Here is a 27813-nt window from a genome sequence, read left to right on the forward strand (position 1 = left end):
TATACACATATAAAATTAGTCAGGCGTGGTGGCAGGTACCTGTAATCCCAGCTACTTGGGAGGCTGAGGCAGGAGAATCACTTGAACCTGAGCGGCGGAGGTTGCAGTGAGCTGAGATCGCGCCACTGCACTCCAACCAGGGCAACAAGAGCGAAACTCCATCTCAAAAAAAAAAAAAAAGAAAGAAAAAGAAAAGAAAAGAAACTTGCTCCCAAGAGAGGCAGTGGCATGGCGGCAGGGGCCCAAGGAGCCCACAGATGGCCAGAGCAGGGGTATGGTGTACAGCACGGTCTGCTAGGCACCCGCCGTGGTGCCCAAGGGCATCCAGCCCCGAGAGTGAGTCTGTCAGAACACCCTGGCCCCAGGTCGCACAGCTCTAGGGCTCCAGCCCAGGCAAGACAGGCGCTGCAGGGCCCGGCCCCACACCCTGGTCCCAATCAGGCATCTGGATAGGGGCGGCAGTCGCCAAGCCCAGGCCCAGGTCCCCCGCAGCAATCGCCAGCTTGCGTCCCTGTCTGGGACCACACTTTACCCAGCTGCCTCTGCAACGCCAGCCTGCAGTCTGCCCTCAGCCCAAATTGAGGATGGGGACACCTGGGGCTGGATGGCCGCTGGTGACCAAGGTTGGGTGGGCAAGGCTACCCATTCCCAGGGTCACCCTCCAGGAGAAGAGCCCCAGCCCTGGTGCATGTGTGTGCTCTGCTGTGCATGCAGAGATCCACAGAAATGCCACAAGTCTTGGCAGTGTCTTGCAAAAGGGACTAGTGCTGCCCAGAAAGCTTCACAGCCCCCGGAGGGCAGGAGGAGCCCCGAGGAGCCACCCCCACCCAGCCCCCAAGGCCCCCTTACCTGGGGGGTTGCTGGGGTCTCATTGCCGAAGCAGGGCCTGTGACTAAATCAGCCCCACCCCCACCTGGCCTCCTCCCCAAAGCAGGCGTGGAGGGTAGGAGGGCAGGGTCTGGGGTGGGGGAGGCGGCAGGCAGGGCTGTGGGCACTGTGGGGGGCTGGAGCTCTCAGCACAGGCTGGGTGAAGGTCACAGCCACCCTCTGTCCCGCCAGCACCCGGATGGGAAAAGAGGACCCTCAGCAGGTGTCCCACTGGCCGACATCACCACTCCCAGAAACGATACAGAAAGAAGGTGGTTTCGAGGCTCACATTCCTACCCTCCCGCTTGATTTCAGGTGTGAAGTCTCAACTCGCCTCTGTCTGACACGGGCAGGCACACTTGCAGGTCTGGGCACGAGGCAGGCAGGTGAGCTGCCCATCTCCAGAGCCCCCAAAGACCCTGTCACAGACAAGGTGCCTGGAGAGCACAGCCACAGGGCACTAGGCAGGGCCTTTTCCCCCAGCCCCCCTCAGAACCCCCCACCCCGAGGCTGCATTCCAGGGTGAGGTGCTGGGAAGAGGCCTCTCAAGAGGGAGCCCAGTGGGACAGAGGCCCCGTGAGCGTTTTGGTGCCCAGGACAGGTTCTGTGCTCCCTGGATGCAACCTGGCTGCAGCAGGGATGTGCGTCCACTGAAGCGCCTCTTCCTCCAAGCTCTGTCTGGACAGAAGGCAGGAGGGAGGCTGGAAGGCTGGGAGTCTGAAGGGTCCTGGGGGTGTGAGCAGGGCAGGAGGGAGGCTTCACGTGGAGGGTGTGGAGTTCCTGGACGAGTGGCCCATAGTCCTGCACAAAGTGGGGCGGCCGAACGCCACCAGCACCAAGCAGCCCCCCTGAACTTTGTGTGCCTCGGCCTGCTGCCCTCCCCCTGTTGGCTCAGGATCCAGCTGTCCCCGCTGAGCCCCACGGGAGGCCCCTGGCCTGAGCTCTGGTCAGCCAGATGTGTCCTGCCCGACAGGGTCCGGGTGCAGGCCAGGGGGCTGGGCCCTCAGGGCGCTGGGTGGGTGAGTGTGGAAATGGTTTCTTCTGTGGAGTTGACTACATACCTCCCTACAGCAAGCACACGGACACAGCGGAAAGAGTTCCTGTTCTAGAGAGCTGGCAGCTTCCTTGGGAGAGCATAAAAAATTAAGTCTCCAAATGTTCTATGTTGGATGGGGGTCCATGTTCTTAAAAGGAATAGACCAGGGTAAGTCGAGAGGTGCTGAGTTGGAGGAGTGCTTCCTATGAGGTCCATCTCAGCAGCCCTAAAATGGGTGTGGGATAAGCTTTCGGGGCGGGGGCCAGCAGCGCAAAGGCCTGGGGGCAGGACGGTGCTTGGGTCCCTGCAGGATGCATGCAGCAGGTGGAGGACGGAGTGGTAAGAGAGGACGCGAGGGATGGGGTGGCAGACGGTGGGCAGAGGACACCGTGCCTGTTTGCTGTTGACCTCCAGCTTTGCTCCCCTGGGGGACCCGGCCTAGGGGGCTCTGCTCCTAACCTGGGAGGCTCTTGACAGGCAAGGGTGGAGCAGCTGCTGGGTGCAGTGAGTGGGGTCCGGGCTTTGTGCCTCCCGCAGCTGTGGGGGCTCCCTGAGGTGCTTGAGCCCATGACTCCCCATCCCTCCACTTCCCTGCTGGGAAAACTGAGGGCATGATAAGCGGAATCAATTCAAAACAGATGAGGCTATTTTTTTCTGAACATTTTGTTTCCAGTCCCACCCCTAGCCTGGCACAGAGCTGGAGTGACCGGCTGAGGGGAGGGCTCTCGCCTGGCCCGGCCCAAACCCCTCTGGGGCCCCTGGCTGGCCCCTCCCAAGCCTGCCCAGGGAGCTGCTGCCCACAGGCTTACCCGCTCTAGCCGAGCATGGGGGTTACATAAACAGGCACATTCGTGACTCCAAAGGGCGAGGCAAGAGGCTGCAGGGACCCAGGTATGGGCTCAGGGTGCTGGGGCCACCTGTACCAGCAGCTGCCCCACAGATGCTGCAGAGAGGGGCCTGGTACTCACCCCCTCCCAGCACCTTCCGCTGGCGGGTCCACCTCCAGGCCAGGCACTGCCCTGCGGGCTCTTGTCGCCATGAGTAATGTTTAACTTGGAAGGGCCTGTGGACAACTGCAGGGGAGAAGTTAACAACAAGTTTGGATTGCAATCCGCTTGCCAGGAGGGGGGCAGAGAGAGGAAGGGAGGGAGAGAGGGTAAAGTTGAGAGGAAGAAAAGAGACCAGAAGGCGGGCTGGGGGACGTGCACTGCAGGGAGGCAGGGCTGAGAGGACACCCCTGCCTGGGACCCAGGGCCATGGTCTGTGTGCAGCCAAGGCCCCAGGCTCCGAAGAAGCCCAGGCCCCAGGGCCAGGTGCCCGTTGTGCCCAGGAGTGGGAGCTCTGAGGCTGACTCGCTGGCAGTCACCCCCCAGGCATGGGGCTGAGCCTCCCACACCTCAGTTTCCCCTGCAGAAAACACCCTGCGTCCAAGACGGGCCTTGGGGTCCAGCCCTGGGGCGGAAACACCGCACGCATGTCCACACACGTGCAGGCACGCGGGCACACACAGGCTCACATGCCTGCACGCATGCACACACACACACACACACGCACACACACACGCACACACACGGGTGTTACCAAAACGGCCCCGCCTGAATCGCTGAGGCCTCAACCCAAGGCCGGAAAAGTCCATGACGCTGGAGCAGGGATGAGGTCCCATTCCAGCACGCTGGGGGAGGGCCGCCGCACTGGAGCCGGGACAGAGCTCTCCCCAAACAGAGGCCTCCTGCAGCGCAAACCCCGGCCTTTTGTGGGGTCAGTGCCCACAGGGTTGAGCACCACGTGCCTGGCTGGGCAGTGCTCCTGCCAGGGTCCCCTTCTCCACTGTAGGAAACACGGCTACTGCTGCAGCCGCGTCTGCTCTGCTGCATCTCCAGCTCCTGCCAGGCATGGTGTGCGTGGCCCCAAGACAGGGAGTTTCCAGTGCATGAGTGGGAGTCTGGGCCCCGCGTAGGGCCGATGCTGAGTGGGCGACCGGGAAGGAGAGCGTTGGGCCAGGGTTCAGGAGCACACGGCTCCTCTCCCGCCTCCATCTCCGACAGCCCAGATGACCTGGGGGCAGCTCCCTGACCTTGCGGGCTCACTGTTCTCACCTAGAAAAGAGGAGAGCGGCTTTGACTGTCTTCAGCCTCTCCCAGCTCGTTATGTACCAGACCACGCCCAAGAAGGCCGGCGAAGGGTGGGGGTTCATCCTCTGAAGGATTAAGGGGACAAGACACCCTGGATGCACAGGCCACATGGGCCTGCCCAGCTCTGCCCCCACCAGGACCCAGCTCTGCCAGCAGACTGGGAACCTGGGGCACCAGCTACCTTGGGCCAGGCAAAACATCACATCCACCCCCCACCGGCCCAGCCCTCACTGGCCCCCCACTCACCTCCATTCCAGAATACAGCACCTCTCTCTGCCCAATCAATGTTTTTTCACAAATGTGGACTTTGACAGGAAACAGTGCCCTCCTCCCCTGACCTTGCCGTGTTTTCGGGTTTGTCCCTGGGCAAGAGAGTCTCCCCTCCTCCTGGACAGAGTGCAGGTCGCCGATCTGAGGCAGGGAAGAAGCTGGCTGCATGGGGAGCCACACCTCCCAGGCAGGAGGCCGTGGCCTGGGGCTCCTGGGCCAGGGGTCCCAGAGTCTTCTTTTTTTTTTTTTTTTGAGACAGTCTCGCTCTGTCACCCAGGCTGGAGTGCAGTGGCGCCATCTCCGCTCACTGCAAGCTCCACCTCCCTGGTTCAAACCATTCTCCTGCCTCAACCTCCCGAGTAGCTGGGACTACAGGCACCTGCCACCACGCCCAGCTAATTTTTTGTATTTTTAGTAGAGACGGGGTTTCACCGTGTTAGCCAGGATGGTCTCGATCTCCTGACCTCGTGATCCGCCCGCCTCGGCCTCCCAAAGTGCTGGGATTACAGGCGTGAGCCACCACACCCAGCCCCCAGAGGCTTAGTCTCAGAATCACACTCACCCCACGGAAGGTGCTCAGAGCGACCTTTTCCCACTTCTGGGATCCCTGCAACTGTTTTTTCACTGGAGTTAAACAGTTTCGTTTTATACCTCCCAACCCAGGGCGTCTGTCACAGCTTTCCAATCCATGAGCCCATGAATCGGACTGGACACAGATAAACTGGGACAGGACGCCGGGTGGCAAAGGCCGGGACAGCTGGGCCACTCCCTCCAAAAGGTGCCTCAGACCGGGGCTGTGCAGGGCTGCAGGAGACACAGGGGGACCCCGTATGGCCCGTTAGAGACAGGGTCTCCCGGATGGGAGATTCCTGTAGCCTCTCTTCCTCCTTCACGCTTTGTTTCTTAAGGGGGAAATAGACCATTGCTGCCTTTCCACAGACAGGTCGGTGAGTACCAACAGGGAAGTGAACTGACAGGGAAAGGCCCTACCCCCCCCCATGCTAGAGTGGCCATGCGAACGTAATGATGGCGCCCCAATGCAGGGGCGCCCCTCTCCTCGCTGGGCCCTAATTGGCACGGCACCTGCAGGCCGAGCCCTGGGTCCCCATCCCTGCCGTGACCTCGGCTCTCAGATCAGACCGAAAAGGAATGGAGACCTTTTAAAGCTTCGGACAGGTGTGCGGACAGGTGGGCCGGGGCCCGGGTAGGGGGCGCAGGCCCGTGTCTCCCGATGCCCTTCCCAGCCTCCCCCTGCGCTTCGCCGGCGATCTGGGCACAGTGGCGGAGGGACTCCCGCGCACATGGGAGGAGGGCGGCTCAGCCTTCCAGTCCCCGGGCGCGCCACTGAGGCCTGCGGCGCGGCGGGGGCACCCGCAGAACGCCCGGCCCGGACCGTGGGCGTACACCGTGCGGCGACGCGCTCGTGGCTTGCATGTGGCGTCCACCTTGAAACGAAGCAGGCTCGACGCTGGAAACTCGTTTCACCCGCCCCTTCGCCGTCCGCAGGCGGCGACTGCACGCTCAGAACCCCCCGCGCGCTTCCCACGCCTCTCGGACGGCCGCCCCGGAAGCGCGCTCGCCCTGGAGGTCGCAGAGCGAGCGGCGCGCGCCGGGCTGGGCCTGTGGACCTGGAGGAAATTGAAGCGGCGAGATGGCTGGGACAGGATCCCCTCGCGGGGCTCACGGGGACGGCTGCCCCAGGCTGGGCGCCGAGGACACAGCTGGGGCGGGGTGGGGCGGGACGTGGGCGGGACCCTGCGGGGCGGGGCTTGCTTGTGTGGGTGGTGCCCATGAGGGGCGGGGTGTGGGCGCTGCCTGGAAGGACGGTGGCACTGGGAGGGGCGGGGCAAGGGAAGGGCCAGAAGGAGGAGCGGGGGCGGGGCGTAGGGGGCCGGAAAGAGGGGCGGGGCATGGGGGGAGCCCGGGGGAGGGGCGGGGCTTGAGGGGAGGGGCGTGTGGCGCCTGGAGGGCGGGACGGGGCTTGAGGGGCGGGGCGTGGGGGAGCCCGGGAGGAAGGGCGGGGCTTGGGGGCGGGGCGTGAGGGAGCCTCGTGAGAGGGGCGGGGCGTGGGGAGCCCGGAGGGAGGGGCGGAGCTTGAGAGGCGGGGCTTGAGGGCGGGGCGTGGGAGGTGCCCGGGAGGAGGGTCCGGCAGAGGAACCAGGCTGGAGAGCTAGCTCGGGTCTGAGGTGGGGTGAGCCGGCGGCAGGAGGAAACCAAAGGCGGCGGCTGGCTGAGCCTGCAGCTCACTGCTGATTTACCCAGGACCCTGCTCCGGAGGGGTCGTAGCCAGTTTAGCACAAGTCCATCATCCGCTAGTCCTGAAGGCGCTGGGCAGTGGGGTCAGGGGCAGTGGGAGGGAATCCACCCGACTGACGTCCTGCGGGTTCTCCGGCTCCCGGGGGCTCGGCGGCGGGTGGGGCCCTCAGAGCAGGCCACAGGGCTGTGAGCTGTGAGGGGCGTCCAGGGTCCAAGCTGACGCCCGGAGCCACCGAGATCGCCAAGTCACGCCCCACGTGGCCTGGAGGCTTTTTCCTGGTCCTCCCAATCCCTCAGCCAAAGGCTCTCATTATGTGGAGAAAGGAAGTCACTATTTGGGAGAACTGACCGTCCCCAGGGCACGTCCCAGAAGGGGGCAAATCCCTCTGAGGAAGCGCAGGAGATTCACAGGCAGCCTCTATGCGTGCACCTCCATTCAGGATGTGCCAGGAAGGCAGACCACGGCTCACGATGCTGGCAGGACCAACAGCCGGGCACCTGGGCCTGGGGTCACCGGAGGGACGCTGGCCGCACACGCGGGCTGCAGAGATAGTGACCATGGGCAGTGCAGCCGCTGGGTGTTGGCCTGTGAGGCCGTCTGTGAGGGTCTGTGGAGGCCAGCAAGGGGCTTTCACATCTGAGAAGCGCATGGGGATCCGAGATGGCAGGAGCTGGCCTCACCAACTGCCCAGATGTGAGCTGGCTCTCCCAGGCTGGAGGGGCTGCCCCAGGGTGCTCGGAGAGCCAGGCACTTACTTCACTCCCTGACCCTGACCCCCAGTGGGAGGTCAGTGGGTGCCACTAAGTCCTCCCCAACCCCACCGGGCGGCAGCATACAAAAACCTGGGTTCACATCCAGCTTGGCCGCTCACTGTCATGACAAGTGGACAGATGCCCTGGGCCTCAGTTGACCCATCTGTAAGTGGGGCCACACGACAGCACCTCTGTCACAGGGCTGGGTGTGGGGTGAACAGGCTGGTCCCTGGAGGCAAGTAGTGTGGTGCCCTGAGGCCTGAGGCCAGGCTCCAGGACCGCTCAAGGAACAGGGGATTTGAGGCAACTCAGAGAGGACAGGCCCAGCAGCCGGCCCCAGCCTGATATCTTCCCTCCGCTCAGGCCCCAGACGCAGCTGCATCCTGGAGTCCTTCTGAGAAATGTGGGACCTGCCCCAGCTCCACCCCAGGTGAGGGGCACCAGCCAGCTCCAGAGCTGCCTACCTTCCCTGTCAGGTGCACAGGTCAGCACCAGGCCAACCCCAGAGCGAGAACACCTGTGCTGGACTGAGCTGGAGCAGCAGGGTGGCCTGCACCGGTGAAGCTGCCAGGAACAGTCAGTGCAGCTGTGCCCAGGCCTGGGCAGGGCAGCCATGGGTGGGCCCTGACTGCGGAGGGGTGTCCAGAGAGCCTGCCCCACTATGGAGAAGCCTGGGGGGAAGAAGGCGGCAGAAGGGAGGGCGGGACTTGTCTCAGCGGCCACTCTCTGGCCTGTCGGGATCCCAGCTGTGCCTTGGCCCCACCTGGGCTGCAGGCAAAGGGCCTGTTCAGAGATTCTGCTGGGCATCAGGCCACTACTTCCAGCGGCCAGATAGCTTCCTGGGGCTCAGGACCCTGGGCTGCCCTCTGGCCCCGGGGAAGGTTGCCAGGCCATGGGCAGGGAGAAAAGCAGAAGGGGGATGGGAGGGGGAGGAGAGTCTCAGCCAGTGTCCCACTCGGATGCACAGCACTGTTGTCCAGTCACCAGCTGGCTGGGAGGACGGCTCCCACTGCAGGATGGACCCCAGGGAGGAGGATGGAGCTTCATGTCAGACATCATCCGTCACACCACAAAGTCGGAAATTGCTCACCCAGAAGTGGGGGTATATGGCACTTTGGGAGGCCAAGGCAGGAGGATTGCTTGAGGCCAGGAGTTTGACGAGACCAGCCTGGACAATATTATGAGACCCTATCTTTACAAAAAATAAAATTAGCTAGGGCCTGGTGCAGTGGCTCATGCTTGTAATCCTAGCACTTTGGGAGGCCAAGGGAAGAGGATTGCTTGAGCTCAGGAGTTCAAGACCAGCCTGGGCAACATGGCAAAATCCGATCCTGTCTCTACAAAACAAAACAAAACAAAAAATTAACCAGGTGTGGTGGCTTGTGCCTGTAGTCCCAGCTACTTGGGAGGCTGAAGTGGGAGGATTTCTTGAGCCAGGGAAGCATCAGTTGCAGTGAGCCGAGATCGTGCCACTAGACTCCTGCTTGGGTAACAGAGGGAGACTCTGTCTCAATAAATAAACAAAATACAAATAAAGAGGTGTTGAGGATTGCTTGAACCGAGGAGGTGGAGGTTGCAGTGAATCGAGATTTCGCCACTGCACTCCAGCCTGGGCAACAGAGCAAGACCCTGTCTCTAAAACAAAAACAAAAACAGAAGTAGGGTTGTTGGCTGTCACTTAGCTGGGGCTCGTGGTGATGGGGTCCGGTGGCACATATGGAGGGCGTAGCTGGAAGGAACAGAGGCCACCTCCTCCTCGGGCACCTGGTAGGGGAGAGCAGCCCTGGGCCAAGGCCACACGGTGCTGGGGTTTGCAGGACAGCCCGGAGTCTGCACAGGGGCCTCCTGGAGCCTGGTTCTCCGAACAATCCCTGAGGGAGCACCCAGGGGAAAAGAGAAACAGAAAATCAGGCCCATTTTTGGGCCATAACTTTCAGGCCACTTTCTCTTTTTCTTCTTCTTCTTCTTTTTTTTTTTTTTTGAAATGGAGTCTCGCTCTGTTGCCCAGGCTGGAGGGCAGTGGCGCAATCTCGGCTCACTGCAAGCTCCGCCTCCCGGGTTCACACCTTTCTCCTGCCTCAGCCTCCCAAGTAGCTGGGACTACAGGTGCCCACCAGCACGCCCAGCTAATTTTTTGTATTTTTAGTAGAAACAGGGTTTCACCGTGTTAGCCAAGATGGTCTCAAGCTCCTGACTTCGTGATCCGCCTGCCTTGGCCTCCCAAAGTGCTGGGATTACAGGCGTGAGCCACCGTGCCCGGACTTTTTGTTTTTTTTTGAGTTGGAGTTTTGCTCTGTTACCCAGGCTGGAGTGCAGTGGCACAATCTTGGCTCACTGCAACCTCCTCCTCCCAGGTTCAAGCAATTCTCCTGTCTCAGCCTCCCAAATAACTGGGACTATGGGCGCACGGCACCACGCCTGGCTAAATTTTGTATTTTTAGTAGAGATGGGGTTTCACCATATTGGTCAGGCTGGTCTTGAACTCCTGGCCTCAGGTGATACACCCGCCTTGGCCTTCCAAAGTGCTGAGATTTGACAGGTGTGAGCCACCATGCCCAGCCTCAGGTCCCTTTCTCTAAAAGTCAGCAATTCTACCAGATGAACAAACAAGACCTAAGCCCCTGGCGGTGCCTTCTTGCTCCCCGCCCACGGGTGTCCCAGTCCTTCCAGGCTGTGCCTTCGAGCCTACAGAGGTCGCTCACCGTGCGTGTCCCTGACCCTCTGGAGGATGCGCAGGGCCCAGGCCACCCACTGTCCTTATTTTCCAACGCAGGGGCAGCGAGGGAGGCGTTGGATGGAGCCACCCCACGGCTCCTCTGTGAAGGTCTGCACGTCACTCAGAAAGTTGAAGCAAACCAAGCAGGGTTGGAGCCCACAGTTCACAGCCGGCTGCACAGGGTATGCACCAAGCACAGTCTCCTATGACAAGTGGAAACCTGTGCGCCACAGGTGAGCTGGGTCCTGGAAGGTGCAGGGACCAGGCAGCATCTCATCTCAGGACATCAAGGGCTGTCCCCAGCCAGCAGATTTCCCACAAAAACGTGCTGAACTGGGGACAAAGCTGATTCTACAGAGCCGAGAAGCCAGACCTTCCCTGGGGACTCCCAAGGGGGTCCCAGCCACCCTCTCCACCTGCAGAGGTTTCCTGGCCCACTTGGAGGACCTTGGGGGGTTCCCCTTCCAGCTCTTGGCCCATGGGGGAGCCGCTTCCTCAGCTCTGGGTGTGGTGGGCAGGAGACCTAGGGCTCCCCGCACCCAGCTGGGCTCAGGGTTTTCAAACTGAACTTGGTGCATGGCGGCTTGGAAAGCCGGGAGCCTGCCGCGTGTCTCCTGGGGCTGCTGTGAAAAAATGACCACACACTGGGAGCCCAAAACGAGTGACATTTATATTCTCACAGTTCAGGCAGCTGGTGTCCAAAATCAGTGGTTGGGAAGGTGGAGCTCCCTCTAAAGGCTCTGGGTGGCTGCTGCCTGCCCCTTCCAGCCCCGGGCCCCGGGCATTCCCTGGCGTGCAGCTGCTCCACCCCCAAACCCAAGCCTCCTTCCTGTGTCTCTGTGTCCAAATTTTCCTTACCTTTTTTTCTTTTTTTGAGATAGAGTTTTGCTCTTGTCGCCCAGGCTGGAGTGCAACAGCACGATCTCGGCTTATTGCAACCTCCGCCTCCTGGGTTCAAGCGATTCTCCTGCCTCAGCCTCCTAAGTAGCTGGGATTACAGGCGCCCACCACCACACCCAGCTAATTTTGTATCTTTAGTAGAGATGGGGTTTCACGATGTCTTTCAGGCTGGTCTCGAACTCCTGACCTCACATGATCCACCTGCCTCGGCCTCCCAAAGTGCTGAGATTACAGGCATGAGCCACAGCACCTGGCCAATTTTCCTTTTCTTTCTCTCTCTCTCTCTTTTTTTTTTTTTTTTGAGACAGAGTCTTGCTCTGTTGCCCAGGCTGGAGTAAAATGGCACAATCTTGGCTCACTGCAACCTCTGCCTTCTGGGTTCAAGCGATTCTCCTGCCTCAGCCTGCCGAGTAGCTGAGACTACAGGTGCCTGTCATCATACCCAGCTAATTTTTGTATTTTTTAGTAGAGACGGGGTTTCACTATGTTGGCCAGGCTGGTCTAGAACTCCTGACCTCAAGTGATCTGCCCGCCTTGGCCTCCCAAAGTGCTGGGATTGCAGGCGTGAGACACTGCACCCGGACAATTTTCCTTTTCTTACAAGAACACTGCTCACACTGCATTCAGGGCCAACCCTAACCCAGTATCGCCTCATCCTGATTTGATTATATCGGCACAGACCTTGCTTCCGAGCGAGGCCACTTTCTCAGGTACTGGTGGACATGAATCTTCGGAGACGCTGCTCAACCCACAGTGCTCCTCCAGCTTGGTTTCTGTGACTTGCCTTCCCCAGAGGAGGGGGTGCCCTGAGAGGTCTCCACTCCCTGACCGGCTCCTTGGTGCCGCGCACTCTGAGAGGCTTCCCAGGAACAGAGCACACAGGACCGCCCTCCTGGGTAGACCAATCAGCATCTGAGCTCACAATTTCCCAGCAGGGCAGTGGGGTGGAGAGAGAAGCCTGGGCTGGGCTGGGCTGGGCTGGGCTGGGGAAGCTTCTCCGGGGAGGGGATGTCAGAGCAGGATCTGGGGCTGATAAAAGCCTGCCCCTGGGTGGGGGCTGAGTGGGGCAGGGGGCTGAGCCCACACGTGGGGATGGAGGACAGGCTGTGGGAGGGTGTGAACCGGATACTTCTTGAAGGGGTGCTGGGGACTTTGAGAGAGGGCGGCTGGCCCTGTCTGGTCGGGGATGCTGGCCCAGACACAGGCCATGGCTGGGATGGGGTTCAGAAACAGGACCGCTGTCTTTCCCGGGCCAGGGCCCTCCCCAGCTGCTCCTGGCTTTCCGGTTCTTGGGGTCAGGGGCAGGCCTGTGCCATGACCCCACCACTGAGGCTGTGAGGAGGCTGTCGGTGCCCAAGAGCACCAAGGCACACCCCTACTCTTGCACCCCATGTGTGGGCCCGAGCACCTGCTCTGCTGCCCCAAAGATCTGGCGATGTTTCCCAGGCAACTGTCTCTCACAGCCTGTCTGCCTGGCACTCCCATATCCCATAAATGCCACCACATCTGGCTATGGGTGGGCGTGCCTGCCTGGCATCCACGGGCCAGCAGGTGTGGTGGAGCACAGCCCAGTTCCTGGCTGTGTCAGAAGGCTGCCCGGGCCTTCTGGCTGTCCTTGCCAGCAGGTGAGCACTGCCAGGGCACCGTGCGTGGGTGCTGGGCCATTTAGCCACGTGGGAAGGGGTGGAGGCAGCCCAGTGCCTTCAGCATGTGCCCAGGGTGCCTGTCGGCCACAGGTCTCACTTGGAAATTGGGAAGGTGTACGGCCACCGGGCTGCTTAGGCCTGCCAGCCTCAGGGCCCGTCACCGCTGTCTTAGCCTGGTTTGCAGGGTGTCAGCGCTGGGCAGAGATGATCATTTGGGTGACTCTGAGGATGCCAGTGGCTGGGACACTTGTTCTTCCGCGGTGGAAGGAGTTGGAGAGGGCTGGCTTCCTGACCTACGGCCAGCCTGGCTTCTGAAACCAGCTCAGGGGGCTGGGGCCTGATTCATCATCCATAAATGTGTCCTTTTTTGCCACAGAGGGTAAGGGGCCTCCTAGCCCACCGGTCTGCAGGTGCGGCAGTAGGAGATGGGTGGCTCTGCTGCTCCCACCCACTCGAGCACCTTCTGCTCTGCCTGGGATGCAAACTCCCACAGCTGAAACGTTCTTTTGTAAACATGAATTTTGGCTTAGAAAAAACTCATTTCCACGGTGCACGTGTCAGTCCCAACCAGAAATTATTTTCCAATAAAGCAAAACTCCGTCACCACAGCAGCAGATGGCTCCGAAGAAGTGGAGCGTTTTCATCAGGTTCAACTTTGAAACCTCCACCACCACCATCACCAGCACCGCTGTGTCGTGCTGATAACTTGAGGACAGGCAGGACCAGGTATGTTTGTTGGAGGTGAACACGCTTCCTTGTCTTGAGAGTCTTGAGTGGCCCGTCCCCTTCCAGGCCCTCGGCTGGCAGGCAGCTGTCGGGAAGCTGTCAGGCGGGAGGGGATTGGGGGTCAGGCTTCCTGACAAGTGGAGGCACCCGCCACGTGCCCAGAGCAGAGGTCACCCCAGTGCCTTTCTCTGTGGACTTATCCCTGGCTGTAGGTCACAGGGGCCTGCCCCACTGCCCCCTCCCCAGTGGTGACATGGGAGGAGGGGAGATTAATCCAGAGCAGCAGATAAACCGGAGGGAAGAGCCCCCAGGAGGACAACTGTGACACATTGTGCTGCCTCTGCGTCCCCAAAGCACCAGGCCCAGAGGCCCTGCCTTCTGCCCCATGGCACTGGCCTGGGGCCCTGGCTCCTCTTCCCTGGTGGCCAAGGGTAAATGAGGCCCACTGGGGTGGCTAAGACTCAAGGGGATGGGGGCCCCCCAGCTTCAGTGCTGCAGGCTGGAGCCAGGCTCAGCCAGCCCTGAGGTCCCCTGCAGGCCCATGCCTCCTACCCTTGGGGCACCCGCAGCGAGAGCTTCCCAAGCAGCCTGCGCCAGCCGGGCAGCGCAGGTGTCCCGGGTCTGGGTCACTCGAGACCCCGCCCTGCTTCTGCTCGGCTCTGCCCCTCTTGGGCCCAGTGGCCAGGGCACCTGCATGGGGGAGCCGGGAGGGGCTGGAAGGATGCTGAAGACCCCAGCAAAGCTCTAGTGTTTGGCTTTCCAGGGGTGGGGGCTGGGTCCTCCCGCCCAGAAAGGCCCCTGTTCTGGGGCAGCAGCCACACACAGGTGTCCCTCACATGGTCCTCCAGGACAGGGCAGGGGCCTGAGTTTCCCAGGCTCTGCCCAAGGGACCCAGGCAGGGAAGGAGATGGGTCCCAGGGGCTCGGAGCCCATCCGGAGGCCGGCTGGTCCCGTGGCAGGAGGGCACTGGACCATGTGGGGGCCGTAGAGGAGGAGGAGGCAGGAGCCACCCCCGGGTCCAACAGCAGAACCCTGGGGTTGGGAGCCAGAGCGGGGAAGGGAGAGGAAGGAGCAAGAACACCCCTCACCACCCCCAGCACGGCACAGAGAGCTGAGCAAACACTTGCCACCAAGGGCTTTTCTCCTCTGTCTTTTTTTGTTTTTCGAGACAGAGTCTTGCTGTGATGCCCAAGCTGGAGTGCAGTGGTGCGATCTTGGCTCACCACAACCTATGCCTCCTAGGCTCAAGTGGTTTTCGTGCCTCAGCCACCCAAGTAGCTGGGATTAAAGGTGTGCACCACCATACCCGGCTAATTTTTGTATTTTTAGTAGAGATGGGGTTTCTGCATGTTGGCCAGGCTGGTCTCGAACTCCTGGCCTCAAGTGATCCTCCCGACTTGGCCTCCCAAAGTGCTGGGATTGCAGGCTTGAGCCACCACACCTGGCCTATTTTTTTTTTTTTTTTTTTGAGTTGGGGTCTAGAGTGCAGTGGCACGATCTTGGCTCACTGCAGCCCCCACCTCCCTGGGCTCAGGTGATCCTCCCACCTTAGCCACCCAAGTAGGTGGGACCACAGGCACATGCCACCATGCCCAGCTAATTTTTTATTTATAGAGACAAGGTCTTGCCATGTTGCCCAGGCTGGTCTCAAACTCCTGGGCTCAAGCAATCTGCCTGCCTGGACCTCCCCAAGTCCTAGAATTACATGAGCTGCTGGGCCTGGCCTTTTCTCCTGTCTTGGGAGGCTGGGACCAGTCTTCCTGGAAGTACCCAAGGCCCTCCTGCAAACCATGGTGACATTTCCAGGAAAGACCCAGAAGCTCGGAGCTGAAGCCAGGGCAGCCAGGACTGTCGGGGAGCCCTGGACACTGGCTGTCTGAGAGCGCTTGGTCAGCTGGCACCTGCCACATGGTGGACGTGGGGCTGCGGAGACCCCACGGCTGGGCTTCTCTCGCCTGAGAGCAGGCCCAGCCACAGGCTACCTCCCACAGGGCCCCCTGAGACCACACTGCCTGCGCAGCTCCCCCAGGCCCCTTCCCCCTGCCCGGGCAGCACTCAGCGCTGCATCTCCATCTGCTCACTCAAGTCGCAGGGCCTGGGGGTTGGTGCCTCCATCTTGTTCTGCTGGGGGCCTCCGGCATCTAGAGCAGGAACATGTGCGGAAGAAAACCATTCATGCAGGGAGAGGGGGACCTCCCAGTCCAGGCCCTGCTGCTGACCCTTTCCCTGAACACCAACCCATGGCCTCCAGGCTGGGGCCCCTTGAAGGACGGTGGGCCACTCGGGTGGCCTGGGTTCAGGGCCGGGCTCCACAGCTGAGTTCTGGAGGGAGGGCACAGACGACTGGGGGCTGGGAGGGGCCAGGTGAGGGGTAGGAACAGCCAGGGAGCCCTGCAGGAGGGGTGCCCAGCATAGCCCCAAAGCTGCTGGGGCTGGGCAGGGCAGAAACTGCCAAGGAGTCCCAGAGCCCCGAGTGGCGTCTGGCGAGGGCCCCTGACCCTGATCTCTGTAGACCCCACTCCTTCCGTGAGGGTGGCAGCCACTCCAAGGCCCAGCAGGGCCGAGGGAGAGGCAAGTGGCCTGGGCCAATGGGGCACTGGGCACAGCCAAGTGTGGCACAGGGTGCCTGGGCGGCTGCTGCCACCACGTGGCCGACTTTGAGGTCGCAGAGCCCGGGGTCCAGGCAGGAAAGCCCCTCAGCTGCCCCCAGGGCCCTGGCCCAGGCCCCTGAGGCCCAAGTGAGCCACCTGGACTTTGTCACTTCGCCTCTGGTTTCTTGGTTAAGGAGCTTGAGTTCCCCGCCTTTTGTAAAGAAACGGTGGTGGCGACGGCGGATTTCAAGCTTTATTTACTCCTGGAATGGTCCTGGGAGGAGAGGCGGCTCCGCAGAGCCGGAAACGGGGGCGGGAGCTGTTGGGTGCAGCCGGGAGGAGGCAGTGCCGGGGCGGGCCGGGCAGCCATCGGGGTAACGGAGGGGGCTCCGGCCCGGGGGCTGCCCGGACGGGAAAGGGGACACGGGCGGGGCTCCCCCACCTGGGCCCCCCACACTCACGCCAGGCCCCCCTGTGCGGTGCAGGACGAAGGAACCCTGGCCTCAGTTTCCCTACAGGCTGGGATCAGGGCCCCTGCGGTTCCGACTGTCTCGGAGGGGGGCGGCCTCACGGCCGAGGCCTGGAGGAGGGGCCTGGGCCTGGGGCGGGGCCTGGAGGGGCGGGGGCGGGGCTTGCGCTCACTTCCGCCCGGCGCGGGCTTGGATGGAGGCGGCGCGGAGGCCGCGGCTTGGGTTGAGCCGCCGGAGGCCGCCCCCGGCGGGCGGGTGAGGCCGGGGGCCGGGCGGGGGCGCGGCCGGTTTTCCCGCTCCCACGTGCTTCCCGGCGCCCCCGCGGGCCTCCCGCTCTATTCTCCCCCTGGGGAGGGCTCCCTGCCCCCGGGCCCGGCCCCCACGCCCGTCGCCCCACCCCGCGCCGCCATTCAGCGCCCGCCTTGAGCCCCCACCCCACCCCGAGCTTCCCCCGCGCCGCCCCAGGCCCTCCCGCGCCTCTCCCATCATCGCGTCTCCCCTGAGCACCCCCCATCTAACCCTCTGTCTTCCCCATGCCCTCCGCAATCTCCCCAACCATCGCCTCATCCCGCTGAGGACCCCATATTTCCACCCACCCACCCCGCTCCCCCGCCCCCAGTACCCCTCATCTCCGCACTGTCTGCCCCAGCAGCCCTTCCCCCAACCCTGCCGGCCACCTCCCGCACCATCGAATTTCCCTCTAGTACCCCCCATCTCCCCGCTCTCTCTGCCCCAGGCCCTCCCGGGTCTCCCCCACCATAGCGTTTCCCCTGCTGAGTACCCCCTGTCTGCCTTCTCTGTCTGCCCCAGGCCTTCTGGCGGCCGCCCCTGGTTTCTCCTGGGGGGTGATGAGCGGGAGCGGCTCTGGGCCGAGCTGCTGCGCACGGTGAGCCCGGAGCTGATCCTGGATCACGAGGTGCCTTCACTGCCCGCCTTCCCAGGACAGGTGTGCCCACCGGGCCCATCGTAGCGGTGGAGGGGTTTCCAGGGCGGGAGCCACCGCTGGGCAAGGCCCAACAACTCTGTGTTGCAGGAGCCCAGGTGCGGCCCGGAGCCCACTGAAGTCTTCACTGTCGGACCCAAGACCTTTTCCTGGACACCCTTTCCGCCGGACCTGTGGGGCCCGGGCCGTTCCTACCGGCTGCTTCGCGGGGCAGGAGGGCACCTGGAATCCCCCGCCAGGTCCCTGCCCCAGCGCCCGGCACCTGATCCCTGCAGGGCCCCCAGGGTGGAGCAGCAGCCGTCTGTGGAGGGTGCCGCGGCCCTGCGCAGCTGCCCCATGTGCCAGAAGGAGTTCGCCCCCAGGTGAGTAGGCCACCCCTGCGCCCGGCCCGGTTATCCATCCGTGTTTGGAAACCACAGCCGTTTAGAAGGTCAAGAGGTGGCCGAGCTCAGCGCTGGCTTTTAAAGCCCTGTTTCACACTGGAAAGGTGGCCCAGTGCTGTGGCCTGGCATGTCCAGGTGGCTCTCTGTCACGGGTCTGGGGTCCACCTGCTTGCCGTGCTCTGTGGGCAGGGCAGGCTGGGGGCCCACAGAACAGCACAGAAGGAAGGCTGGGAGCACTGGCCCCGGGTCCACCTGGCCGTCCTGGAATCTGGTGGCACCAGCGTCCCCAGGCCCAGAGCACAGGAACACCTTCCCCAGAGTGGGTCATGGGTTTTAAAAACGAAGATCATCTTTTTTGTCTGGAGATGCTTTTTCTTATTTTTGAAACCCAATGTATATTTTTATGTATTTTTTAAGTAAAGGGGAATGGAACCCAGTTTTGCTAACAAGATAACCCAAACTGCCCAGTGCCTGGCCTTGTGTCTGGAGACCTCTGGGCCCTTGGCCTCCGGAGCAGGTACTGGGGCTGGGGTGGTGTGAATGATGCTGGTTCGTAACTTTTGGTTGAGTTAATGGGCGGCAGGTTTCAGAGCTTATGGAGACCAGGTCCTTCAGTCATGCCTGATGCCCCTGGTCTTCCAGAAGCAAAAACAGCTCAGGAATGCGAAGGGACCGGAGTCCAAAGTTGGCAGCCAACAACAACAACAACAAAAGAAAAGGCCAGGCGCGGTGGCTCACGCCTGTAATCCCAGCCCTTTGGGAGGCTGAGGCAGATGGGTTGCTGGAGCCCAGGAGTTTGAGACCAGCCTGGGCAACATGGCAAGGTCCCATCTTTACACGCCTGGGCGTGGTGGCGCGTGCCTGTGGTCCCAGCTACTCTGGAGGCTGAAGTAGGAGGATTCCCTTGAGCCAGGAATTGGAGGCTGTAGTGAAGTATGATTGCACCACTGCACTCCAGCCTGGGTGACAGAGTAAGACCCTGAATCACGGACAGAGGGTACTGTTGGGAGCCCTGGGGAGAAATCCATGCTCTTGGCTGAAGCTCTGAGATCCTTGTTGCTGTCAGGGTGCTGCCCCCCGCCCCCCGGGGAGGGGCTTTTGTCTTTGCATCGCCTGCTTTTCCAGATAGTCTAAAAAAAGACTTCTGAAGACGAGGACGTTCACGAGGAAAAACTTGCCATTTTGAGCTTTTTAAGCCGTTGCTGAAAGCTTGGCAGACTGCCTCGATTTTTCCTAAGTAGGCGTCAGTGAAGTCAGGTCCAGGCCTTGGTGTGTCTGGAATGCTTCAAGCACATTCAAACACTTGATCGTAAGGGAGAGCCGGTACTTTGGAACTGGAACTCACCCGAGGCTGTGGCCACGGCATGGGCAGGCTAGCTGGGGGACAAGCCCCATATCTTTGGGAACAAGGGTTTGCACAGCCACCCTGGGATGCCCTGGGACTCCTGACCGCACAGGACCCCAGCAGGGAGGCCGCCTGGATTGGAGGGTCTGGTCTAACAGCCGGACTTGGTCTTGAACCGTCGCCCTGTCCCGCACAGGCGCCTGCTGAGCCTGGAGCCCTGGCAGAGGCGGGTCTGGGGAGTGTGGAGCTGCTGGGAGGCCTCCCGTTTCTCACAGCCTTGGTGTTCTCCGGGTCACCCAGAGGACCGTCAAATGCTGGATTTGACAAACTATGTAGAAAGTTCTTTGTGTCTTTAAGATCTTCTTGTGGTCCTATTTGGACATTTTGTGCATTTTCAGACACCTGCGGGTCACGTGGGTGGATGGGAAGCTGGGCACCTGGTGGGGGGTGAGGATGTTGAGAGCCGGAGCTGCGTTTTGTCTCTGTTGATGTGGCGAGGCCCTGGGTTGGTCACTGGGATTTTTTTTTTTTTTTTTTCGAGACGGTGTCTCGCTCTGTCGCCCAGGCTGGAGTGCAGTGGCATGATCTCGGCTCACCGCAACATCTGCCTCCCGGGTTCAAGCGATTCTCCTGCCTCAGTCTCCTGAGTAGCTGGGATTACAGGCGCCACCACGCCTGGCTAATTTTTGTATTTTTAGTAGAGACAGGGTTTCACCATGTTGGTCAGGCTGGTCTTGAACGGATCTCAGGTGATCCGCCCGTCTCGGCCTCCCAAAGTGCTGGGATTACAGGCGTGAGCCACCGCGCCCGGCCGGTCGTTGGAATTTTAACAGCCCTGAGGCCCCTCACGCTGCCAGGTGCCAGCCCATCCTGCAGCCCTGCTCCCCTGCCCACACGCAGAAGCCACCAGAGGCTTCTGGACTGAGCCCCCACTGTCCTGCAGCCGGGCTGGCCTGTCCACACCGCAGGGCCTGCTCAGCTACTGAGCAGAAGCGTCACGGACAGGGCAGATCAGGCCGGGACAAAGCTCTTCTGCCACAGGCGGGGGTCTGAAGGCATCTCAGAGGGCCCCCAACCAAGGGACACTGCCTGGAAACCCCGGGACAAGATGACCTCGGTTCAGATCTTAGCACCTTCTGGCAACCTTAGAGAAAGCTTGTGGAGGGAGGGGCTGGTTCCCAGGATGGGCAGAAGCCGGAAAGTCTCAGACTGAGTGACCCTCGGGGGCTTCAGAAGGCACTGGGTGGGCTCTGCCAGAGTGAGAAGGCAGCTGATGGCTGCTGGAGCCAGCCCCGGGAGTGGGGGCCCAGCTATGGTCTGGAGAGGGGACTTGAGGGTTGCAGTGGCCACACAGACGGGGCAGGAGCCACAGGAAAGGACACAGCAAAGCCCAAGGGTAAAACGGCGCGCCGTGGACTGGTCTGAGGGCAGAGGCTGTAGGGGAGCGAGGGGCGGTGTGGCTGACAGGTGGACACAGGGACACGTGTCCTGTGGACTTGGCCGCTCAGTGGGGGTGTGTCCCCCAGCAGTGGCGTGTGAGGGATGGTCACTCTGATGGGACACTGACCACTTGGCCTCCAGCAAGATCTAGGCCCAAGTCTAGGCCGAAGCCGCCCACTCAGCCCCGGGACATCGTCCCCGGCAGCTCTGCTGAGCACGCCAGCTCCGGCACTCTCTGGGAGTCATGGCCGGAAGTCAACTGTCCTGGCTTCCAGGACCACACCTTGGCCAGGCCTGGTGATGGTCATTTCCAGCCGCTCCAGTTGGGCTGATGGGGCCACATGAGGCCGGGGATAGAAGGTGGCTGCGCTCAGACACCCCTCCCGGCCCCACTGGATGCCCAGGGCACTGACCTGCAGGACTCGGATGGGTTTTCTCCTGCCACCCCTGCCTGGCCGGCCACCATCCCAGCGCCAGCGCCCTCCTGAGAGGTGCAGGGGCCGCGTGGGGCCTCCCAGAGTGGCAGGTTGGCAGCCTGCACGCCGGTGACGGTGTCCTTCTCCGTGGTGAGGCTTGGTCCCTCCTCGCCAAAAGCACAAATTCTCTGACGTGAGCTGCACATCCACTGCCCAGCCACGTTTACTCTTCTGCCTCCTGTAGACGCAGCGGCGGCGGCTCTCCCTGGCAGGGCACCCGCCGTCCTGCCTTTTCTCCGGGTCAGGCCGCCTGTCTGCTGGGCTCCACGACGAGCGCGTTGTCAAGCTGAGCAGGCGCCAGAATCCCATAGAGGGGCTTGTTCAGACACAGCTTCCCCAACCCCAGCTCGGACGCAGGGGCCTGGCGTGGCCTCCTCACGGGCACAGTGTGGAAACACCACTGGCGGTTAACGTGGTCTGCCGGGTGCATTAGCCCCTGGGGTGGCCCCATCCCTTGTTTGTGACCAGCCGGATCCTCTCCAGCGGCAGGAGCAGAGAGGGCCCGGAGGTCCAGACGGTGCTGTCTGCGGCCAGCATGCCGCGGAGGTGGCCGAGTGAATGTGGCCCCTCCCTTGCAGGCTGACCCAGCTGGATGTTGACAGCCACCTGGCCCAGTGCTTGGCCGAAAGCACAGAAGACGTGACATGGTGAGCGCCATCCAGAGAGCCCTGCGCGGAGTGTGGCGCCCGGACACGCTCTCCCCCGCCAGGAGCGCCGCCTCTCGCTCCCCCGTATGCGCATTAAAGCAGGGCGGGCTCCTGTCTGTCTCTCTCCGTGTTGTGATGAAACGTCTGCCGCTTTTCTTCCTGACGTTTGGTTTAGGGCAGATTCACTGCGGTGAAATCAGAACCAGACACAGCCCCAGGCGGGTAAGCTGACCCCTTTCCCCCGGCGCCCCCACTGTGGACGACGGGCTGAGGGGAGCTCGTTTTCCTAACTTTGTGGACAGGCGTGGTTAGCTCATGTGCATTCACGGTTTTGTTTTTTTTTTTTTCTGAGACAGGGTCTCGCTCTGTCACCCAGGCTGGAGTGCAGTGGTGCAATCACGGCTCATTGCAGCCTCAGACTCCTGGGCTTGATGATCCTCCCACCTCAGCCTCCTGAATAGCTGGGACTACAGGCGCCCGCCACCACGCCCGGCTAATTTTTTGTGTTTTTAGTAGAGACGGGGTTTCACCATGTTAGCCAGGATGGTCTCGATCACCTGACTTCGTGATCCGCCCGCCTCAGCCTCCCAAAGTGCTGGGATTACAGGCGTGAGCCACCGCACTCCACCATCGGTGGTAATTCCCCAAAATGAACTTGCAGCTGCAGCTAGTTATGAAAAGGAAAGGCTCCTGCCACCGTGTGCTGCGGGCTGCAGGCCTGTAACTCCCCAATCCCTAGGTTGAAATCCTCACCACAAGGCGAGAACTCTGCCAGGACAGGAGGTCGGGGCGGCGCCTCTCGATGGGATTAGTGCCCCATAATGGAGACCCTGGGGAGTTCCCTTGTTCCTTCTACCGTGGGGGACACAGGCCAGAAGAGGGCCGTCCTCTGGAGCCGAGAGAGTCTGGTTGAAGCCCCAGGTCTGTGGTCGTTTGTTAGGGCTGCGGGAGCTGAGACTCCCCGGGGGCTCCAGGGCCTCATCATTCGCCAGGGGTTTTGAGGCAGCTTCTCCTGAAATCCGGAGTTTCTGGGGAAGGACAGCAGCAGTGGGCATCTGGTTCACCCAGATCTGTCAGCCACCGTCTGCCTGGGCTCACAGTGTGAGTGGAGCATGGGGAGCAGCGTCTTCAGGGAGCTTCCTGTCCACTGCCGTTCAGCCCCCAGGTTCTGGAGAGCCGGGCTTTGCGGGCTCAGCCCTGACCCCCATTTGTGGTGGCTGCGGGAACAGATCTGGGGGCAGACGTGGTGTGAACACCCAGACGTCTGTATTTTCCTTTCAATCATGGCCTCAGACAGGCCGCAAAAAACATGGAGCCATAAATGCAGATCACTAAGGGAAAGAAAATGCTACACACTGTGATTCCAACCCTAGGGTGTTCTGGAAAAGGCAACACCGTGAGGACCAAAAACATCAAGAGGGTGCAGGGGCTAGGAAGGCACAGGCGGAGCACAGGAGGTCTCCGGGGCATGGGCTCCTCTGCATGGCCCCACAGTGGTGAATCCACACTGTCATGTGCCTGTCCACACCCACGGGACTGACAGTGCCCTGGGTGAGCTGGGCGGGAACTCTGGGCGTGGGGCGATGACAAGGGCAGGCCCAGCAGCTGTGAGCAGCGTGCCCTGTGGTGGGGGAGGCTGGGCAGGGGCAGGACGGGCAGGGCAGGGGCATGGGGACTTGGCTGCACCTTCTGCTCATTTTGCTGGGAGCCTAAAACTGCCCTGATATAGGTCTACTTAAGAAAATGGCTTCAGGCTGGGCACGGTAGCTCACACCTGTAATCCCAAAACTTTGGGAGGCTGAGGCAGGTGAATCACCTGAGGTCAGGAGTTCAAGACCAGCCTGGCAAACATGGTGAAACCCCGTCTCTACTAAAAATACAAAAATTAGCCGGGCGTGGGGCAGGTGCCTGTAATCCCAGCTACTGGGGAGGCTGAGGCAGGAGAATCGCTTAAACCCGGGAGGTGGAGGTTGCAGTGAGCCGAGATCTCGCCACTGCACTCCAGCCTGGGCTACAGAGCAATACTCTGTCTCAAAAAAGAAAAAAAAAAGAAAAAAGAAAATGGCTTCAGAAATCTTTGCTTCTTGGAAACAACTGCTTTTAATGAAAATAATAATGTGAACATTTCCATTAAAGTCTTTAATGGATGTGCAAGACTTTGAATGACCCTGGCAGTGGAGGGTGAGTGTCATCCATGGGAAAGCCGGCCAGCCACGGGCTCCACGGGCAGTTGCCCCGCACCGCGCCCACGCAGGCCCACCGTGCAGCCCCCAAGTCACCAGAGTTTTCGAGAACCACTTCCAAAAGACACACCGTCGTGACCGGAGCCATTGGCAAATTTCAGGATTTTTCAAACCACACTTCAATACATCCTTCACTTTAATTTATAAAACAAATTACTGAATATAAAAGTCTCCCCTCTGATGAGCACAGCATTACTCACACATTGTGTACAAGAACGGCCAAACTGGTAACCGGCACGCTACTGGCAACACGGCAGTATTTAGGTAAGTGCCTTCAATACTTAACAAATCAAGGAGGCTCATGGAAAGCAGTTTGCTTGTTAACCAATTCTGGGATACACTGGGGGTCTCCCACTCAAGGTGGGGTCCCGGCAGCCCTACTCCCCCGGCAGGTGTGACTTCAGCGGCCACAGGCTGGGCCTGGCCACCTGGGCATCCCCACGCTGGTCTGGGACACCTGTGTGAGACCCAGGTCGGCTCCTGGACTCTGCCCTGGGGTTTCTAACTTTCCGTCTTTGGAGTTGAGTCTCAACAGCAAAGGTTGGGAGTGTGGCTGAAACCCGTCTCCACATTCCACCTAGAAGCCTGAGCTGGCGGGGGGAGGCGGGGGGGGGGGCGGGTGTCCAGGGTCTCGGGCTGGGGGGGACGGGCTGGCAGTATGCCCAGCGCTGGCGTTCTTGTCCTGGCACCTGGGGCTTGGGTGTGAATCCACCATGTCGTGCTGAGCGCCAGGCACGGAGCGGCACCCTGAGAAACCTGAGTGTGTAGGGTGGGCCACGCTTACCTGCTGGGGATGACCTTGAGGCAAGGCGCGGCACAGACCTCCTAACTTGGGGTTTTCCGTATCTCTTCCCCAAGCCACCAGCCGCACAATGGGGTGGAGCGGCCCCTGAGCCATGGAGGCCTGGGGTCTCTGCGCCTGGCCAAGAGGGCTGCGTGGCAATTTCCACACCTGTGCACCAGGCCCCACTCAGAGGCAATGAGGTGGCGCGACCCCCTCTCCCAGGGAGCTCAGAAGACGGCTCTGCCACACCTGACACCTGGCAGCTGGCAGACCTGCCTCTAGGAAGCCTCAGCTCTGGACAGCTGTGCCTTCACCTGAGGGGTGGGTGGACGGAGAGCGCGGGTGCGTTCCCGGGAGCAGGAGGTCCGCGCCGCTGGGAAGAGTGCCTGTGTTTCTGGGTGTTTGTAGGGTCATCAGGTTCAACTTTAAGGCTGGGGTCCGCCACACGCACATCTTTTAGTTTTCCCTCTCAGTGCTGTGTGACAGATAAGAATATCTTCCAAAACTCAAATGCGTCGCACGAGGCATCGTGCAGGCACTGCTTAGTGTGGTCAGAAATGGGTTTGTGCAGATTTAGTGTTCGGTTTTTTCTCTTTTTTGGTCTACTGTGCTTCGGCGAGCCACGTTTTAGAATCTCTATGATCCAATCTCCCCCATCAGTCCAGTGAGCTGGCTGGCCCAGCTGCCATCTGCTTAAGGTGTCACTTCACCCTAGACCACAGCGGCTGGGACATGCTCTGCAGGAAGAACAACAGGAACTTACCGCGGTTTTTAGGAAACAATTCTTGATTGCGGTGTGTCCCCACAGGCACTTCAACTCCCGCCCCCACCTGTGTCCTGCTGGCTCCTAAGCTGCCCCCCTACGTGTGGGTTGCGTCTGAGATGTGGGGCAGGCGCCACTCACGGAAAAAAGGCATCAGAGGAGCTTCCACATCATCGGAACATTTTATTCCTCAGGACGCTACACGCTCACTTTCCTGGCGGAGCAGGTCAGTGCATCGAGTTCTGTTTCCGTGGAAAATGTGCACCTTGGAAACCGCATGACAGCCCCCTCGGCAGGGTCCCCGCGGATCCGCCGCGACGCAGGCACAGCAGCAAGTTCCTCCAGCACGAAGCTGGCCTGCCCGGGCCCAGGTGTGAGGGACTGTTCTGCTCCCAGCAGCGCCCGCTGACGCTTCCCTCTGCGGTCTCGGCGCAAGCGTCTGTCCCTGGCCGCCCTCGGAGCCGTGCCCAGCCTGGCATGCATATGCGGTGGTTAAGGATACAGTTAAAGGGTCAATCACGCGTGTCCACGACAGAGACGCACGCGGCCTCACACTGACTCCTCGGTGGACAGCAATAATGGGTTGATATACTCGAAGCCTTCGAACTCTGACTGGTCGATCCTCTTTATGGCATCCCTGTGGGCAAAGGTGGCAGGGGGTGGGGAGGTGACCGTGTGTTCATTCCCTTGGGGGAAGCAGAGTCACGTTCGCATAAGAATCCTCCCCCAACGCCCACTGGAGAGATGACACCAGGCGGGTGGGACTCAAGGGCAGGCCGGGTCACCAGCTGCCCAAGGTGCCGGCCTGCCATGGGGCTGCCCGAGGGGTGCTCCGGGGACCCGCACTCAGTGGGACTCACTCATCGTCTGGGGTCAGCTGCACGGGCTCGCTGGTGAACTGTGTGTCAAAGTTGTCCAGACCGTAGTCGTCCGTGATCTGTGGCTGGAATGGAGGGAGTGCCTGCTTCTTCTCCAGCTTGGAAAAACAATAGGAGAAGGGTCAGCTCCGCGCGGGCATCATCCCTACCAGATTGAGTGTTTTGCACGCACTTGAATCACAAAATGAAACAGTAAGAAACTCAGCATTTCAATCTGCCTAGTATTTGAATGCCAAGTGTTTTTTCTTACAACACAAAATCTAGAAAATATCCAAAGTCAGAAAAAGTGTTGTCGAGCTGAGAAATGCCAGTGTCGGCCATGCTGGCCACATGTGGGACGGAGCAGGATCCCCAGCCACCCATGCGAGGCCACCCCCTTCCTGGGGGGGGGTCCTTGTTCAGAGAGGCACCGACAACTAACTGGCTGAACAAGCCGTCTCATGACGTCTTGGAACCCTGACCATAAAGGTGCAGAACCTGGCCACAGCACCCTGCCTGCGCTGGCACTGCACAGACCTGTCTGTCAGGAGCCTCCTGCCGGCCCATTTCTGCCTATCCAGGCATCGACTTCAGAGTCTCAGGTGCTGCTTGGCAGGAAGATGCATGGCAGGAGGGGCTGGGCCTCGGCTCGAGGCTCCCAGGTGCACCCCCCCTCCACTGCGGGGCCCAGGGTGGCCAAGAACAGCCACAACAACAAAAGCCAAACTGGGAACGGAATTGTGGAAAAAACCCTCACAGGCTTTTGGGAACTTACAAAGAAATGCCCACATCCATTCTACTAACATGGCATCTACTAGGATGCCACAAAACAAATAAATCCTCCCACGTAAGGCTGGACACGTGTCAGGGCAGTGGCTGTCTCAAAGCTGGGCCACATGCAGCATCCACGGCCAGGCCACTGGGTGGAGGAGACGGTGCTGGGGAGGGGCCGGGGCTGTTCCCTTAGGCAGAACGGCTCACCTGTGGTGTGCGCACAGCAGGGTTGTGGGGACACAAGATGCCCCCTTCATTCATCAGTTACTTGTATTCTTTGTATGAAACACTTGCCGATACAATGTGAAAAGGGGCATTTCCTAAAGTACTTTCCCTACCTTAGTCCTGTGCTGCTTTACAAGGGTTTAATAAGCAGCAGGGGTGGGAACAGAGCAGGACCCAGCTGGAGCTGGCCCAGGGTCCTCCAGCCCTGGGCCCAGCCCGTTCTCTGCTCCAAGGACTCAAGATTGCCTCAGTTTCCCTGACAGCATCCCCAGGGGCCAGCGCTACCTCCTCCTCTTGCTCAAAAGCCTTCAGTGCCCATCTCTGCAGCTGGCACGTGGGCTCCAGGCCGGGACCCATGGTGCCTGACACCTTTTCCCACCGCTGCCCCCTGCGCCCAACCCATGGACGTCCTGGCCTCTCAGAGCAGTGCGTTTGAATGCACGCTGGCCCCAGGTCGGACGCTGTGGCAGTAACAGGTGCTGCCCCTGTGGCTGCAACCACAGCAGTGACCTGAAATACAATAGGGGGCCCGTTCTGTGTCAATGGGGCTGGGGGCCCAAGGGCTCTAGT

The 27813-nt window shown here is 60.9% G+C and overlaps 3 protein-coding genes and 1 long non-coding RNA gene across 19 annotated transcripts in view; 2 read left to right on the top strand and 2 right to left on the bottom strand.

The window, feature by feature from the left end:
- Positions 1-7548: 7548 nt before the first annotated feature.
- Positions 7549-13653, top strand: LOC115932883 (uncharacterized). Its single transcript, XR_008678408.2, has 3 exons — positions 7549-7744; positions 10088-10263; positions 13167-13653. It is a non-coding gene; the product is annotated as an uncharacterized lncRNA (long non-coding RNA).
- A 2846-nt stretch (positions 13654-16499) lies between these two features.
- FAAP20 (FA core complex associated protein 20) lies at positions 16500-27100 on the top strand. Of its 3 annotated transcripts, XM_055382739.2 has the most exons (6): positions 16501-16618; positions 17174-17309; positions 17397-17668; positions 21529-21819; positions 23734-24104; positions 24699-26489. In XM_055382739.2, exons 1-4 carry the CDS (start codon positions 16557-16559, stop codon positions 21599-21601), a joined length of 543 nt encoding a protein of 180 aa, XP_055238714.1. In that variant the 5' UTR covers positions 16501-16556; the 3' UTR covers positions 21602-21819; positions 23734-24104; positions 24699-26489. The 3 variants fall into 3 exon arrangements, with proteins under 3 accessions (XP_055238712.1, XP_055238716.1, XP_055238714.1); XM_055382737.2 differs by lacking the exons at positions 21529-21819; positions 23734-24104 and having other exon boundaries at positions 16500-16618; positions 25433-27100; XM_055382741.2 differs by lacking the exons at positions 21529-21819; positions 23734-24104; positions 24699-26489 and adding an exon at positions 18332-20908 and having other exon boundaries at positions 16500-16618.
- LOC115933507 (uncharacterized) lies at positions 20710-21342 on the bottom strand. The gene has a single exon (XM_031007766.3). It carries the CDS (start codon positions 21257-21259, stop codon positions 20717-20719), a length of 543 nt encoding a protein of 180 aa, XP_030863626.3. The 5' UTR covers positions 21260-21342; the 3' UTR covers positions 20710-20716.
- PRKCZ (protein kinase C zeta) overlaps positions 25551-27813 on the bottom strand; it is a 131338-nt gene continuing 129075 nt past the window's right edge. For all 14 annotated transcript variants that reach the window (XM_019010031.4, XM_063703372.1, XM_063703391.1 and 11 more), the window contains 2 exons: positions 26248-26363; positions 25551-26024 (listed from right to left, as the gene is read on the bottom strand). In XM_019010031.4, the coding sequence (XP_018865576.2) occupies positions 25937-26024; positions 26248-26363 (204 nt within the window). In that variant the 3' untranslated portion in view covers positions 25551-25936. The remainder of the gene's footprint in view (positions 26025-26247; positions 26364-27813) is intronic.

The sequence above is a fragment of the Gorilla gorilla genome, chromosome 1, assembly GCF_029281585.2.
Source record: "Gorilla gorilla gorilla isolate KB3781 chromosome 1, NHGRI_mGorGor1-v2.1_pri, whole genome shotgun sequence".
NCBI classification, from domain to species: domain Eukaryota; kingdom Metazoa; phylum Chordata; class Mammalia; order Primates; family Hominidae; genus Gorilla; species Gorilla gorilla.

Bases quoted from the DNA above. Each gene is read 5' to 3' on its own strand.
- FAAP20 (XM_055382741.2), top strand. From the start codon at position 16,557: ATGGAGGCGGCGCGGAGGCCGCGGCTTGGGTTGAGCCGCCGGAGGCCG. The intron at 16,619-17,173 runs GTGAGGCCGGGG...TGTCTGCCCCAG, and splicing joins AGGCCGCCCCCGGCGGGCGG to GCCTTCTGGCGGCCGCCCCT. The intron at 17,310-17,396 runs GTGTGCCCACCG...TCTGTGTTGCAG, and splicing joins TGCCCGCCTTCCCAGGACAG to GAGCCCAGGTGCGGCCCGGA.
- LOC115933507 (XM_031007766.3), bottom strand. From the start codon at position 21,259: ATGGGATTCTGGCGCCTGCTCAGCTTGACAACGCGCTCGTCGTGGAGC.